This window comes from Eulemur rufifrons, chromosome 7 (genome assembly GCF_041146395.1).
Source record: "Eulemur rufifrons isolate Redbay chromosome 7, OSU_ERuf_1, whole genome shotgun sequence".
Classification (NCBI taxonomy): Eukaryota; Metazoa; Chordata; class Mammalia; order Primates; family Lemuridae; genus Eulemur; species Eulemur rufifrons.
In genome coordinates, this window is record NC_090989.1 from 93,740,236 (window position 1) to 93,757,714 (window position 17,479).

General features: G+C 32.9%; 1 protein-coding gene across 2 annotated transcripts in view; it reads left to right on the forward strand.

Annotated features, from left to right (window-relative positions):
• ZBBX (zinc finger B-box domain containing) overlaps positions 1–17,479 on the forward strand; it is a 95,067-nt gene that overhangs the window by 65,206 nt on the left and 12,382 nt on the right. Inside the window, exons 14-17 of one of the 2 annotated variants that reach the window (XM_069472978.1) lie at positions 627–934; positions 7,446–7,599; positions 8,427–8,429; positions 11,529–11,642. In XM_069472978.1, coding sequence (XP_069329079.1) covers positions 627–934; positions 7,446–7,599; positions 8,427–8,429; positions 11,529–11,642 — 579 coding nt within the window. The remainder of the gene's footprint in view (positions 1–626; positions 935–7,445; positions 7,600–8,426; positions 8,430–11,528; positions 11,643–17,479) is intronic. The other variant, XM_069472979.1, reaches the window with a different exon arrangement.

Here is a 17,479-nt window from a genome sequence, read left to right on the forward strand (position 1 = left end):
GGCCCATACACTGACAATTTTAAAGTGTACCTGTAGATGATTTCATTGTGCAGCCTGGTTGAAAACCAATGATTTATTTAAAGCAGACATAATGAGGTAGGTTGCTGACATAATCTTGCTCATTTTATAGCTTTCCAGAGGCAGGTGTCCCTGCCACACTTTATCTGTGCCCCCAGCTGCTGCTATTCTTTCATCTGGAAGATTTCCCCGTGCCCTCTCCTTATCATTAGGCATGCTAGGGAAAAGAGGCAGAATGTGGAAGAAGTGTTCTCTCTGCATTACTTTTCAGGAATTGTGGTTGTAAAATTTGAGTGGAAGTTGGGGTGGAGAAGTTGGAACTGAACCACAAGCTGAAATTAAAATTTGCATCAATTTTAAGATTTCGTTGCAAAATATAATCTTGCCTCCTTCCATTAGTCTACCTCATTAGTGTTTGGCTGTATAAATAAATTATGATTACCATGTATGAATGTAAGCATAGTAAACGTAAAATTCGGTGAAGGAATTTGGATAAAATACTGTTCATTGATAAAGGTTTTTTACCACAGAACTTTTGGTTTATGAGCAGTTTAATTAATTTGTTTAAATTTATTTATGTACCTTCTGTAAATCTGTGTTTTCAACAGCAGGAACTTCAAATACAGATTTTGACAACACTGTGGATTCTGATGTTTATTCTTCTGACATTGAAAAAATGGAGGAAAGCAGCATCTTTGAAAGAAATTTAAAAGAAAAAAGTATAGATATAAAAAGTAATCAAAAGTCTGATGATTCCTGTATATCACCTGGGAGCAAAGATTCTTTGCCAAGTGTAGATTTAGAAAAACCTTCCATTGAAGAGAAATTATCTCAAGACATCAAAGAATCCTTGGTATTTAGCAATCTGCATGGGAGGCCAAATGTTGAAGATTCTACCACTAGAGAGTCATCACTGGTAAATCTCTATTATGTTTATTATATCAAAGTCTAATAAGACATTTCATAAGAAAATGTCATAGTGATACAATGCATTCTTAACTTACTTTCCATTGGCCTTAAAATATGTTACCTTATATTATTATGAAGTAGGTGAAGGCTGACTCATATGGGAAAAAACATTAATGACTTCCAGGACAAATTTTAATACGGTGAATGCCATTTTAACAAATGGCTTTCTGCAACAAATAATACTTTAAGGCTCACCTTATACACTGTAATAAGAGTGCTGTTACTTTTCCAAATGAAATTCAGTACTATGAATAATACAGTATAATAAATCCTTTTTAGCTTTTTACTATACTATAGTCACTGGTTAAAATGAAATAAATGCAGATATGTAGATAGAACTAGTTTCTGTGGCTTAATATAAGTATAAGGTGAAGAAGATAATCCTTTCAGGATTATGGCTAACAAAGAAATAGAGGTGTAGTTTTTGTTTCCTGTCAGAGAACAAAAAGGTAAAATAGATCATTATTGCATTCTTTCCAAATTTTAAAACTATATTTGAACCTCCATTCTATATAATAGAAACCTTCAGTAATTGTGATTATTACTAATACATTCTTTGGAAATTAGGTAAGTCAAACATTTTAACAAACCTTAAAATTCCTTATAATAAATCTCTATGGTGCCCACACTGAAGAGAGAACTAAAAAAGCAGAAGAGTGAATCCTTGACAGCTGCTACTTCTGCTTAGAGGACTGGCTTCCTGGGCCCACTTTGTTAAGGGGTGTGCCTTTGGTGAGGTGAGAAATTGGGACTGAGACCACTGCAAAAACTCAGATCCCTAAAATTCTGCTCAGTCACTGAAGTAATAGACTAGAAGAAATGAGAAATACCCAAAGGTGCAACAAGATTAGGGGAAACTGATTTCCTTAGGGAATTTGGGTCAGGTCAATAAAACATCTGACTTCAAAAGTGGAGATCTTAGGCTTTCATTTGGCACAAGTTTGGATATACCTATCCAAATACATATTTGAATACACATTTCTGGTTTGGAATTTTCAAGCCAAGAAATTAACATTATTGTTAATGCATGCGTTTAATACCTTAATGTATCTGGCAGAGGTAAATCCTAATACTTTCTAGAAAGACATCCCTACAAGCTAACCCACAATAAGTACTCCAAAATAAAGCCCCACTACAGATGGGCTTATCTTCCCCATCCCCTGATGGAGAAAAGAATTGATCCTAGCATGAATTTCAACAAATAGAACAAATAAGAGCTCCAATTTCCCAGTTTCCACAGGGTATCATGGATAGAGTTAGGCGCCACCTGCACATATAGTGGGTTGTGTTATAGGACAGGAATTCTGACCTTAGGGAGTCCAATTTTTTTATACTGGGCAGTAAGTCTGCCTGACCTTTGCCCTAGAGGAAGATATTATCTTTATTACACTGGACAGTAAACAAACCTGCTCTTTGCTCTAGAGAGAGACACAATCTATCCTGTGAGATTATATTTAAAATACTTGAAGGTAGAAAGGAAGAAATCCAAACACTTAATAATAAGATACTATGAACTCCTCTATTTATGAAAGCCAATCAAAAGGTTCTACGATTCAAATTATATTCACTGAAATTATAACTATTGGACAGAATAAACAGCATATTAAATATGAATAAATATATAATTAGTAACCTGGAAGACAAATTTTTAAAAATTGCTTGTATTGCAGCAGAGATACATTAAAAAATTAGTACATTTGAAAGAGAGATTATAAAATTATTAGCAAAGTATGATTCCAGAGCAGTACAAATAAAAATAAATCCACACTGTGACATAAATTTTTGAGACATGTCATAACATGATAAACAATCTTAAAAGCAACCAGAGATAATGGAAGATTATCTCCAAAAAACAATTACTATATTGACAGTAAAATACTCATGCACAGCAACTTTTAGCCTTAACACATAACATAGTGTGTTAAGGCTTTAATGTTCTAAGAGAATTGACTAAACATCTAGAATTTTAAGGCTTGCAAAATTATCATTCAAGATAGAATAAAATCATGGTATGTTTAGACAAGGGCTCAGGTAATTTACTTTGTACTACCCTCCTTGAAAGAACAACTGAGGGATATACTTCAGGAAGAAAGAAATTGAACCTAAAAGGAAGAAATAGGATGGAAGAAATTGGTGTGGGGGGAAAATGGCAAATATATTAGATGCATTATAAAATAATTATTACTATGCCCAAGTTGATAATTATAAGAAAATAAATTTGAATGAAAATAATATACAACCATAACTTACAATACTGTTGAATATGATTAGTGTTGAAACTACTAAGGTCTTATATTGTAAAGAAGAGTGGAGATCATTACCTAACTATAGTGTTTTAGAAAATTATACATGTTAAATACTTTGAGTTACAGTTAAAATATTAAAGATATTACAGGTACAATGTATTCTCCAAAACAGTAAAGGAAAAAGGGAATATAGAAAACTTAATTAATTAAAATAGGAAAGAAATGCATCAAAGCAAAAATAGTATGGTGAGTGTTAGGAGTACAGTTCTTCTGTGTCTCTTGTGTTTTTGCACGTTTTTTGAGGAAAAGCACCGGTTCCGTTTGTTCCAAAGTATCTTTTCAAGGGTGTTTATATAACATACTGCCTTAGAAGGTAGAGATTGTGTCTCTCTCCAGAGCAAAGAGCAGATATGTTTATTGTCCGGTGTCATAAAGATAATATCTTCCTCTAGGAAGGTCAGGCAGGCTTACTGCTCAGTATGAAAGAATTGGATTCCCTAATTACTGATATAAATTGTGTGAACAAGTTATGTGTTGTACATATCTACATCTTTAAAGTATTTCATAATTAAAAATGGAATGTTTAAAAAGTTACTAATTGTATTTTTACCCCTTATATTGCTATTGTAAAAAATGTTCCTTTGTTAAAAGTGGTAAATGATGAGCTTATTGAGCATAGTGCTTTATATATTGTAAATTATTGAGGAAGTAATTACTCAAATTTACTGAAATATTCTTACCAGGTTTATTGTGGGTTTATGAGAATTTTTTAGTATTTTCCACTTGGATGTTGAAAAGAATCTGCATATATTGCAACTATTTTGATTTTGGCATTGTATAACAGAATTATTGCTTAGCTATTTTTGAAGAAGGCAGTAATTACCTGCAATTTGAGGCGAGGACGCTCCTTAGTCTATGTCACAGATAGTTAAATGCTTTTCTGGAGAGGACTATTTATTCCCTTGCTCCTCATATTCCCCTAAAGGGGAGGAGACTAAGCTTCATCCCAAGAAGGGTGCAGATTTGTAGTGAACCCAGCCAGCCCAACCCACTACTCACTTCTCTGTATAGAAAGAGGAGTACAACTGGTTAAAGACTATCAGAATTTGATATCCATCAGACTTTTTATTTTTTATTTATTATTTATTTATTTATTTTTTTGAAACAGAATCTTGCTTTGTTGCCCGGGCTAGAGTGAGTGCCGTGGCGTCAGCCTAGCTCACAGTAATCTCAAACTCCCGGGTTTAAGCCATCCTACTGCCTCAGCCTCCCGAGTAGCTGGGACTACAGGCATGCGCCACCATGCCCAGCTAATTTTTTCTATACATACTTTTAGTTGGCCAGATAATTTTTTTCTATTTTTAGTAGAGACCGGGGTCTCGCTCTTGTCAGGCTGGTCTCAAACTCCTGACCTCCAGCGATCCACTCGCCTCGGCCTCCCAGAGTGCTAGGATTATAGGCGTGAGCCATGGCACCTGGCCTCCATGAGACTTTATTTACCAAGGCATGGAAAGTGCCTTGAGATAAATTTGGCTCATTATCTTGCTAAGGTGTCTCTTTCTCTCTTTCTCTCTCTCTCTCTCTCCCTCTCCCTGCACTGCCACCCCACCTGCCCCATTTTTATGTGTGTCTGCTATTCTCCTCTTGTGTATGTGTGTCTGTTTGGATCCATTTCTGATCTCCTCTCTTTCTTTTGACCTCTTCTTTACCAGTAAGCTCTCAATGGAGTGTTGTCCTTTTATACTTCTCTTCTACAAGTCTTCATGTAGTAAACTCACTGCGAAATTCTTCCCTATCATTCTCCTCAGTTCAGTGAGAGAGGAGTAGGGAATCATGTATTGCCCTCAGGCCCTTCCCATTTTCCAATCCAGTTTTCCAGGGAACCTTCAATTTATGTAATTAGTACAGTGACTTGCATCCCATCTGACTTCCTGGTCTATTCTCAACTGACCAGAATCTGTCAGGGCAGCTGTGACTTAAATAGCAGCTCCCCTCCCCCAATTCCAGCAGTGTTCTTTTACTTCTTTGGTGTGGTGACATATTAAATATACCACCCTATCAGCTTAATGTAAAAGGTATAGCAGTAAGTTTAGATGTTTATTCAAAGAAGGGTATGTGTGGTTAGGAAATATTCTTGTTTTATTTCATTTAACACTATAAATTGCTCAGTATAAAATATATTCTAACAGAGTTAGTTTAGGAAAAGTCTGAATGAGCATTTAAATTTCTGGGATCCATAACATCCTCACCAGCTCAAACCTGTCGAAATAATCAAAAGCCAGTGACCCGTAAAAAGGCTTACATGGTTATTGTTTTTTTCAATTAGATGAGACTAAATGTAGTTTTGGACAGTAGCAAAGTAGTTGTCTGTACACTTGCCTTTTCCTCATAGGGAATGTTCAACTGAGAGACTTGCGGTTTGTTCAGGAAGCATCTGTTCTAGGATTTTAAAGGAATCTAATGGATCTCTAACTTGAGGATTGCCCTTTTTATAAATAAAATAAACTATATTTTAATCCATTCCTAGGTAATTATCTCTGAGTGATAAAAAAGCGTAAACAGGTTCACAGAAACTGTCCACCACTTTCCAATTGTAATAGGATTTAAACTGAGTGGTGAAGATTGTGAAGATCCTCCCTGTAATGATTGAGGTTGTTAGGTCACAGCTAGAGAGAATTTGAGGAGGTGCAAAACAAAAGGTGACCCATGGGCGGGGCGGGGGTTGGGGGGGACTGTAAAACATGAGAGCTTTCTAAAGAGGCCATCAGAAGAATTGGCACTTCATAGTTTGCAGACTAAATTCTTGCTTCTGAATAGTTAAGTGGTTGAATCCACTTTCTTTTCATTCTTAATGACTAGACCTGAACTGTTTTTATTCTCCTCCTGCTCTAGTAGAAGCCATTCACTGAGCAGAAACTACTTAGAAATCTATTGTGCTCTATCCAAATTGAGTGTAAGATTGTTCATTTTGCACTTCAGTTTCAACGAATTGATTTCTTAATTAAGTGGAACTTCCTGTGGAATTTAGGACTAAGTTGTAGGGCAGCAGTTGGGAAGAACATGGACTAGTCAGAGGTCCTTGTTCTGCTTCTGAAACTTTCAATAGTTAACTTTGTGAGTTTGCACAAAAACAAAATAAAATAAAATATCACTTTAAGTTTTCTTATCTGTAAACCAAGACTTTTAAAACCCTTCCAGATTTGCAATTGCGTAATTCAAACATTCAATTCCCTCACTAGAGTTGAGGGAATTCTGTAATTGTTAATAAATGTCTGGGAAAGCCAGGGAAGGTGTCATGAGAGTGTGGACTTTGATTTATCTTAGCTGGTCATTAACTTTGTTTTCTAATATGTTCTCATTTATATAATTTATAAATTTGTATAGAGTTATAGCAATTTGTTTTATATAGTTTAATTCCTTGAAACAGACTGTACTGTAGATTCATTAAGGATTTGTTAAATACTGATAGCTACTTTGATTATATTTTAAGCTCATCTAGAGCTCTTACTTCTGAATTACTAATCTGTTTCTTAGCTAGATTCATGTGGGTTTTTTATCCCTGTTATATTCTATCCCAGAATAAGAGCATATAAAATATGAATTAATAGGGTTGTAGAATAAGCCTAGACTTCAAATCAGCCAGATCTGTATTCAAGGCCTCTGTCTGTTAGTTTCTAGCTATATAAAGCTATACAAACTTCAGAAATTGCTTATCTTCCTCTTGCCTCAGTTTCCTACTTAAATATTTGTTTCATGATGATTATTTTGTTAACTTACATTTTGTCTACAACCATTGTCAGACATATATTCCCATTGGTCTTTTACTTTCATCTTTGAAATTATTTTATGTTTAGACAAAGACACTAGTTCAAAGCCAGTGCATTTGAAAGACACTATGTATTCCAGAATAACTTATGTGTAAAGACATCAAGGGAAGAAAATAAAGAAGAGAGAAATGACAATTTCCTTTTATTTTATTAACTTCTGTCTTTGCATTGATGGCAAATTTCAGATAATTATTCCAATTGTGGTTTATACATTTTTTAGAACTTACTATATATATAGTGTTATCATTTGTCTCCACTCTTAGAACCTAAACTTTATAAGGGCAGAATTCATGCCAAGTATCTAGCTGGTATTTGATGAACAAATGTGCTTCTTTTTAATGAGGTAGAAAATGAATTTAATTTTGGTGAATATTTTGTTTCCTAGTTGTTACAAGAAATAGCCATCAGAAGTAAGCCTATAACTGAACAATATCAAGGACTTGAGAGGTTCTTTATTTTTGATGAAAATGAAAGAGTCAACTTACTTCCTTCTCATACTTTAGAATGCAGCTATTCCAGTACTGGGATTACATTTGCAGGTAAATTCATACATGAAATCAGATGACCTATGTACCAGCCCAACAAATTTCTCACTCTTTTTTTTTTTTAAACACTCTTTCTTCACCTTAGGAAACCAGGCAATTCTGTTCAATGAATAAAATAATTTCCTTCTTGCCTAGCTAAAATTATTAACCTTGTGTGAGTTGTCATATATTTATATTTAAGGCTACTATCATAATGTGAGAAAACATGACTATACTAAAACTGGGGAAAGATTACTTTTAGAATTTGGAAGTGTGGTACTTACTAAATTGTAAAATAGTAGAAACTCTTTGAATCATTTTATCAACTGTTAAATATTATATAGTGATTCTTTAATTCTATCATAAGAACACACCTCAAAATCTCAAGATCTGTGAAATTTCTGAAGCATATCTGTAATTTCCTTTTCTTTTCCAATTTTGTTGTTGTAAAATACACATAACCTAAAATTTAGCATCTTAACCATTTTTAAGTGTACAGTTCAGTGGAATTAAATACATGTATGATGTTATGCAACCATAACCACCATTCATCTCCAGAACTATTTTTATCTTGCAAAACTGAAACTCTACACCCATTAAACATTAAGTCATCATTCCTCCCTGCCCCCAGTTCCTAGCAAACACCATTCTACTTTCTTTTTCTATTATTTTGATTACTCTAAGTACCTTATATAAGTGGAATCATATAGTATTTTGGCTTTTTTGTGACTAGTTTCTTTAACTTAGCAGAGCGTCCTCAGGTTTCAACCACATTGCCGCATGTGTCATAATTTCCTTTCATTTTCATAAAAGAAATAGGAAATATAGAAAAGTGAGGATAGAAGGTCTGAAGCTCTGTCTGCTCAGCTTCTCCTTTACGCACCTCTCCAAAGTCCAAGAGTCTACGGGACATAGCTTGCATATCACTGTTAAAGTTGAAAGGGTTTTTTAAAAGAAGAATTTTTCTTCCTTTTCAAAGTTGAGTAATATTCCGTTGTATGGATATAATACATTTTGCTTGTGTAATCTTCCATCAATAGACTCTTGAGGTTGCTTCTACCTTTCGGCTATTGTGAATAATGCTGCCATGAACATGAGTTGTACAATAGCTGTTCAAGACCCTGCTTTAAATTCTGTTGGATATATACCCAGAAGCAGAATTTCTGTATCATATGGTAATTTGATTTTTAATTTTTTGAGGAACAGCCATACAGTTTTCCACAATGGCTTCATCATTTTACATTCCTGCCAGTAGGACACAAGAGTTCCAATTTCTCCATGTCCTTGACAATACTTGTTATTTTCTACTTTTTTAAAAGTACTTATTCTCCTGGGTCTTAGATGGTATATCATTGTAGTTTATATTTACATTTCTCTGATGATTAATGTTATTGAATATCTTTTCATGTGCTTTTTAGGCATTTGTATATCCTCTTTAGAAAAATGTCTATTCAAGTCCTTTGCTCATCTTATACTTGGTTTGTTTGTTTTGTTGTTGAGTTTAAGGAGTTCTCCATTGTATTCTGGATACTATTTCCTTATAAGATATATGGTTTGCAAATATATTCTGCCATTATTTGGGTTGCCTTTTTACTCTTTTGATAGTATCTTTTGATAGAGATTTAAAAAAATTTTCATAAAGTCCAACTTGTCTATGTTTTGTTGTTGTTGCCTGTGCCTTCAGAATCATATTTAAGAAATTATTTCCAAATCCAATATCATGTAGCTTTTGTCCTACTATATTTTCTTCCAAGAGTTTTATAGTTTTAGGTCTTATATTTATGACTTTGATATATTTTGAGTTAACTTTTGTACATGGTATGAGGTAAAGGTCCAGATTCATTCTTTTGCATATGAATATGAAGTTTTCCAGAACTATTTGTTGAAAAGACTGTCCTCTCCCTGTTGAATGGTCTAGGCAGCCTTGCCAAAAATTATTTGACTAAGAGAATAGAATTTACGTGTTCTCATCACAAGAAAAATAATAAGCATGTGAGGTAAGGCACATATTAATTAGCTTGATTTAGCCATTCTACAATGTGTATATATTTCAAAACATCATGTTGATACACCATGAATATATATAATTTTTGTCAAATAATAATAATTTGACTATATGTGAGCATTTATTTCTGAATTGTCTATTCTATTCCGTTGGTCTATATGTCTGTCTTTACGCCAGTATTACACTGTTTTAATTACTGTTACCTTTGTAGTAAGTTTTAAAATCAAAAACCATGAGTCCTCCAGCTTTGTTCTTGTTTTTCAAGATTGTTTTGGCTATTTAGGATCCCTTGTGACCCCGTATGAATTTCAGGATGGATTTTTGTATTTCTACCAAAAATGTCACTGGGTTTTTGATAGGAATTACATTGACTCTGTAGATTGCTTTGGTTAGTATTGCTTTGGTTAGTATTGACATCTTAACACTCTTAAGTTTTCCAATCCATGAACATGGGATGTGTTTCCATTTATTTGTGTCTTCTTTAATTTCTTTCAGTAATGTTTTATAGTTTTCATTGTACAAGTTTTTCACCTCTGTGGTTAATTCCTAAGTATTTGATTCTTTTTGATACTATTGTAAATGGGATTATTTTCTTAATTTTCTTTTCAGATTGTTTATTGTTAGTGTATAGAGAAATACAATTGCTTTTTGCCTATTGTCTTTGTATCCAGCCATTTGTCTGAGTTCATTTATTAGTTCTAACAGGTTTTGTGTGGAATCTTTGGAGTTTTCTATGTAAGATCATGCCGTGTGTGAACAGAAATAATTTTATTTCTTCCTTCCAGTTTGTATGCATTTTATTTCTTTTTCTTGCCTAAATGCTTTGGCTAGAAGTTCTAGTACTGGGTTGAATAGAAGTGGTGAAAGCAGACATCTTTGGCTTGCTCCAGATCTTAGCAGGAAAGTTTTCAGTCTTTTACCATTGAGTACAATGTTTGCTGTGGGTTTTTCATATATGGCTTTTATTATATGAAGGCAGTTTCCTTCTATTTCTACTTTGTTGAATGTTCTTATCATAAAAGGGTATTGAATTTTGTCAAATGCTTTTTCTGCATAAATTGATATTATCATTTTTTTTCCTTCATTCTGTTAATGTGGTATATTACACTGATGGATTTTCACACATTGAAGCATCTTTACATTCCACGAATAAATCTCACTTGATCATGGTGTCTACTCTTTTTAATATGCTGCTGAATTTGGTTTACTAGTATTTTGGTGAGGACTTTTGCATCACTGCTCATAATGAATATTGTTTTGTTGTTTCCTTTTCTTGTAGTGTCTTTGTTTGCCTTCAATATTAGGGTAGTGCTGGCCTCATAGAATGAGTTGGTATGCCTCCTCTTAAACTTTTTGGAAAAATTTGAGGAGGATTGACATTAGCTCTTCTATAAGTAGCATGATAAACTCACCACTGAAGCCATTCATTACAGGATTTTCCTTTGTAGGGAGATTTTTGCTTACAGATTCAATCTCTTTACTAGTTATGCACATATTCACATTTTCTATTTTTTATGATTTTATTATTTCCTTTTGAAAGTTAGGTATTGGTGTCATCTATATTCTTTGGTGTTCTATATTTTCAAATACGTTTATTCATGTACAGACTATTATACCTTATGTTGTACTATTATATACTTTTTATAATATTTGTTTTATTCAAGCAAATATATGTATATGTTTTTATTCAAGTATATATTGTGTTTACAAGTCATAGCTTTTTAAATCAGATTATATAAATAGACTGTCTTTTATTTTATAATTATGAGATTCTATATTACATAATATATATCCTAGTATACATAATATATATCATTGTCATAAATATTCTTTATTCACTTAAATATTGTACAGTAAGAGAAAAAATATGATAAACTGACAATATAGACTTTTTTCTTTATAAACTTCATATTGTTTTACCATTTTTCCATTTCAAAAGACACAGAATGGATCCCAGACCACAGCGTAAGTGCACATGCTGATAATGCAGTTGTTTTAGGCGTTCTGCAGAGTGCCCAGAACCCATCATCAAATAGAAAACAGCCAAAGACAGGTAAGATTGACTCTAAGGCAGCAGTACCATGTTGGTGGCTTGCTCATTTAGTAGTTTGTTTCTTAGTAGCTTACTAGGCACCTGAAAATTAGTTTTTGCAGTTACATAATTTAAACATTTATTTTAACTAAATGTTATGGACTTTTCTTCCAAAACCAAAAATCCAACTGAGCTCATTATTCCCCTCAAATGACATGAATTATAGTCTTAGTTATTTTCTATAACAATGTATTAGGGAACAATATTTGTAAAATGTAGCTCAGGTTATAGTATATTTTGAACAATCCTTATAAAATACACACTCAGTTTCATTACACACTCAGAAAGCAGTGTGTTTATATTAGATTTTGCATACTCTTTGATTTGGTCCATATTGTGATCAGACAGAGCCATATGTGAAATGATTGACTTAGGTTAAGATTGTTGCTTATAGCTGATATTTAGATAACTCCGTTCTAACGTTGTATGTGTTGACACTGCAGTCTTGATCTCAGTTCATTAACTCCATTGTCTAACCAAAGTAATTGCAAGATTTTGCATGGGATAATTCTTCTGGCATGTCAAATGTCTACTGTAATATTTTTCAGATGAGTGTGTACAGACTGTATGACACCCTTAAAATCCCATTATATCTGCTGTAGTAGGTTTGCTTTATGCTGATTTTTGTAGGAAGTTGCAGTAGATAACTAATGAATTAAGGCAATTCAACACACACGTGTAGAGTAAATTAGCACTATACTAGGCCCTGCGGATAAAAGGATGCATAAGTCATGTCTCCTGATCTTAGGGAACTAACAGTTTAAGAGGAATACTTGACAAAGTGGGCTTTTTGCTTTGGTTTAAAGGCTATCTTCAAGTTAGATATTTAATTACATATGATTTGTCCATATATATAAAATTTATATATTTCTCTTGCCCTAATCTCTATGATTAAAACTTCTTGGCTAGCTTAGATCCTTTCCATATGCATTTATGTTGAGAATCTGTCAGATATAAAATTTTTTTAGTGGAAAAACAATCCATTTATGATAAATATTTTGGCTCTATAATTAGGAACCTATTCTCACATCAAAGTCTAGAGCAGCTTCAAAAATTCTGGTTGCTTCTTTCTGAGGCAGTCAGAAGGAACTGTTATAAGTCATCGTACATTGATGAAAACAAATTCATATGCATACTGTGAGAAATTTGTTACAAATTTCTTTAGGCATATCTTTATAAATAAGTAGTAGCCAAATGCTTTTATGTATCAATTTGGGCAGATCAGTTGAAACCAATAATTTGCTATAAAAAACAAACAGCACCTACCTTAGGCCAGGCACTGCCAGACACTGGTGATACAAAAGACACTCTTGTTTCTATTCCCTAAGAACTTAGAGACAAGGCAGAGGTTCACACAAGTAGGTGTGAGCATAATCACCCGGGAAACCTAACGTAATGATGATTTCCAGATCTCACTCTTAGAGATTCTGATTCATTAAGGCTGAGGTAAGTCTCAAGAAGTCATATTAATTTTATCAACAAATCTGTTATGCTGATACAGATAGTCCAAAAATCATATTTTGAGAAAACTCCTGCATATATATGTACAAGCACATCAATTATGCCATATATAATATAAGTTCCATAAAAGGACTATGAGTAATTTAGGAGATAGATAATTAGTGATAGTATGTTTTATCATTTATAATAGAGATAGATAAATGCTCAGTGTATTTAGGAATAGAGATGATAAAATATGACTTTTCCATTGAAAAATATAGACTAGCAACATGTTAGAGACTAGGTGACATTTCAGTTGAGTCTTTAAAAAATAATAACATTTACCAGTTAGGGGAGTTTAGAAATGGCTGTCTGGATAGGGATAATGGACTAAAATAAAATAAAAATTTCCTGGCTCTGCCACAAGTTATAGAAATTTTATATTTTAAACTGATGTCTGCATATAAAGGAATTCCCCTTTCCATAGATTTTAAAGTTTGTGAATGTAAAAACATGATAGCTACACACATGGTAGCTATGTGTGTTTAGCAGCAAGTTCATTGATTCTCCCCACCCTCTGACAAAACTTAATCCTCCCCCACCCGTCTTCTTATCTCTATAAATGGCAACACCTTCCAAACATTGATTAAATCTGAAACCTGGGAGTCATTTTGACTCTGACTCACCACATCCTATTTATCCCTAGATTCTGCTGATTTCAGCTCAAAATCAAGCTCCAATCTAACCACTTTTACCTTCACTGCTCAAGATGAACCCCAGCCAGTTGTCTGTCATTTCTGATTTGTGTCTCATTTTTACTTTTACCCCTCCCAAAGCCATATTACTGTGATTAATTTCCATAAAATTCTACTGTTTGTAGTCAATGGATCAATTTTTTTATATTTATACTTACAAAATTATTCATATTTATGGCCTATAGGGAGTGAATCATACTTTTCATACATTTAAACCATAAATTGTATTATGTCATTCTACCACTTAAAATCACCCCATAACTTCTATAGAAGGTAGAAAAAATTATATCCCTTACCATACATCACTCAGCAATATTTGAGTTGGCTACTCAGCTCTCTTAACTGCATCTTCTCCACAATGGCTTTCTTTCTGTTTTTAGACAGGCCATGCTTATTTCTTAGCCTTAGAGTTTGCTTTTCCCTCTGATCCAGGATGTTCTGCAACCTTTTTCTCCATCCTCACACTCTTCTCTTCATATGATCAGTTCTTTGCCATTATTCAGTCTCAGTCGAAACACTACCTCTTTAGAAAGGCCCTCTGAGACCACCCTAACTAATGCTGGTCTTTTGAGTTCCTCTATCACATTTACTTTCATTTATCTTTCTCTCAGAACCTATCACCATCTAATATTGTCTTTTTCCCCTGCTGTCTCCCACCCTTGGCTGGAAAAAAAGAGCAAAGATTAGCCTGTAATGCTCACTGATGTATCCTCGGTGATAGAACAGGACCTGGCACATTGTAAGTGCTGAGTGAGTGTTTCTGAATGAGTGAAGCTGTGTGTTAGCTTGGAGTGTAGCTTGAGGGTAGGGCAATGTCTCATTCACTTTTGAATACTCTGACCCTGATACAGTGCTTGTCAGTTTCAGGAGCTGATAAATTATTTTATTATAGAATTGGATTGAGTATTAATTCACAAGTTTTCAGAGTTGGATGGGGCTTTAAGATATTGTACTGTCCAGTGCCTTAATTTCACACGTCTCACGTCATAAGGTGATTTCTAATTCAGTGAGATGACACAATGGGTTTTAAGCTACCCAGGTTAGCATTCTTTCCACCAAACCATGCTGCTAAATAAAATTTCCATATATGTTTCAAGAACTCTTAGAAAATACATTTCTATTTTTTAATCTATAAATTCTTAGCACTTTATACAGTGTGACAAGAATGTCAATAGACAGCAATCTTTTGCAGCCTTTATTTGGGATTAAAATATTGGATCCTTTGATAAGTATTTTATTTGTTATTAAAACACTATTCAAACATCACATTGCTATAATTATATTTCATGTAATTCCAGTGTTCTACTTAGAATAGCAATAACAATTATCATTGTATTAAATACTTTTCAGTGAATGATTCATATTTTTTATATCCTTATTAGTATTCCTGTGTATATTAATATAATCTGAAGGCACCATTGAATCTTATCTTCTCAATATCTGGCATAGCTTCATCATGGAGCATATATTTTGTAGCTAACATCAAGGAAAATCTTGGTGTTACATGTAGAGTATAAGTGTGATCAGTGTTAATAATTTCCTAAGATTAAATTGCCAGTGATGGCACAGTTACTACAAAAGTAATTTCTTATGTTTATAATCTACCAACTGGGCTTTTTAAAAATTATGGAATGATTGTGGCATTTTTAATTAGTGCTAACCTTATTGTTGGGTAAGATCTTAACCTTGTTAATAACATTAATAGGCTTATACATTAAACATTACAGAGAATTATATAATGACCTAAATGAATGAACAATAAACAAATAAAATAAAGGACCAAATCAAAGCCTCTTTTATCTCTTTCTGTGTTTTGGTTTCTTTAAATTACACTTTGAGCATATTTCCAGTAAGAAAGGAGGTCTGTCTCTGTCTGCTGTGCGTTAAGCAAAAACATTTTCTGGTTACGTTTTTTCTCAATTGGGATCAATTAACTTCAAATACTGTGGCAATCTGATGTTGTAAGAGTTCAGCAGTGTTTGTGCTTGTCTGAATTTTCTGAAGGGCATCTATATTAAATTTTTCTTACTTTGTACTTGTCTTTGTTGGCAGAAGTCTAGTCCTTACTAATAACATGTTACTTTTTTTTAAAAAATAAGAGTTCTATATTCCTTTAAATTTTACCTTGACTGAGACATATAATAATATAGATACAGGAGTATGGTTTTCTCCATAGATCTAGAACTTTTTGTTTATGTAGTGAATTATTGTTATACTCACTGATTTGTGCTGCTACTGCTATTCCTACTACTCCTACTATTGCTTCATTATGTAGGAATGGCAAGTTTGCTTTCCTTGATGGCTATGAATAAAATACTGATTCTTTACATATTATAGATAAAAGAGAAAATCAGTTCCAAATTCTAGTCATCAAAATAACTCTAGGGATATTTTTATATATTTTTTAAAACATAGGCACATTTTAGTTATTTTTCTTCAGAATTGTCTCTGAGCACAGACACTAAGAAGTTCAGAATATTATTTTAATGTATTCATAACTCCACTGCAACAAAAATTGTTTTAAAAATTGATTTCTGAAATGTTCATTAAAAATTGGTGCCTTTTGGGATTTATCTTAATCATTTTTAATTGCTTAAATAATTATGCACTGTATTCATATTCTTCTTAGGATATTAGCTACATTCTAAGTAGATTTTTTTAAGTTAAAAAAAGGCAAACTCAATAGTCATTAAATGTTCAGTATGCAATGACTACCTGTAGTCACTTTTTTGAATTTTACATTTTCCTTTGAGTCATTAGAGTGGGGGCATAATGTTATATGGCATATGTTCAGACAAATCTTGATTTTAATGGTAATGACAATTGCACTTTAAAGAGTTCAATATTTTATACAAAGCCAGTTTGTATTAGGGAAATGCAAAGTTATAATATAAATGATATTTACTATAAATATATTAATCCATATCAGAACAATGATTTAATACATAGAAAAATTTACCGGCACAATGAATTTTTAATTTGTACTTTGAAAATTACCTTGGCCTTATTGAAGAATCTTTTGTGAGAAATACAAAATTATAAACTAGTTATGTTGTATTAGTGTAAGAGTTGAAGAGTTTTTTTTTTTTTCTTGTTGTGAAAGAAACATATATGTTGAAGAAATCAACTAAGTCAATCTTTGAAATAGATGGAGACACAATAGTTACTGCCCTAGTGGAACAATGTAATAACATGACAGATCTGTGCTTCTGGAACTTTTCCACTGAAGTGCCCTATAATGCAGAAGAGAGTGAGTTCATATTTAGGAAAATTAGAGATGTGATCTTAATTTTTTTAAGGTGTTTGTCTAAAAATTCACACAGATTTTGCATATTAGCCTCTTTTGTCTCCATATTTTTTAATATAAGAATGAATTACACACCATCAAGTAAAATTGGTTCACTGAGAATTGGCATCATGTTTATTTTATGTTTTTTTTTTTTCTCTTACAAGGTGCAGTGTGATAATTGTCCTAGAATTTAAGAAACATGGCACAGTCTTTGGCTTTGAGATAGATTATAAGACTGTGTGTTGTTTTGGTCTGAAGTTTACTTGGTTTACAGATATTTTGCTTTAGTTAATATTAAAATTAGTTTGTCTTTT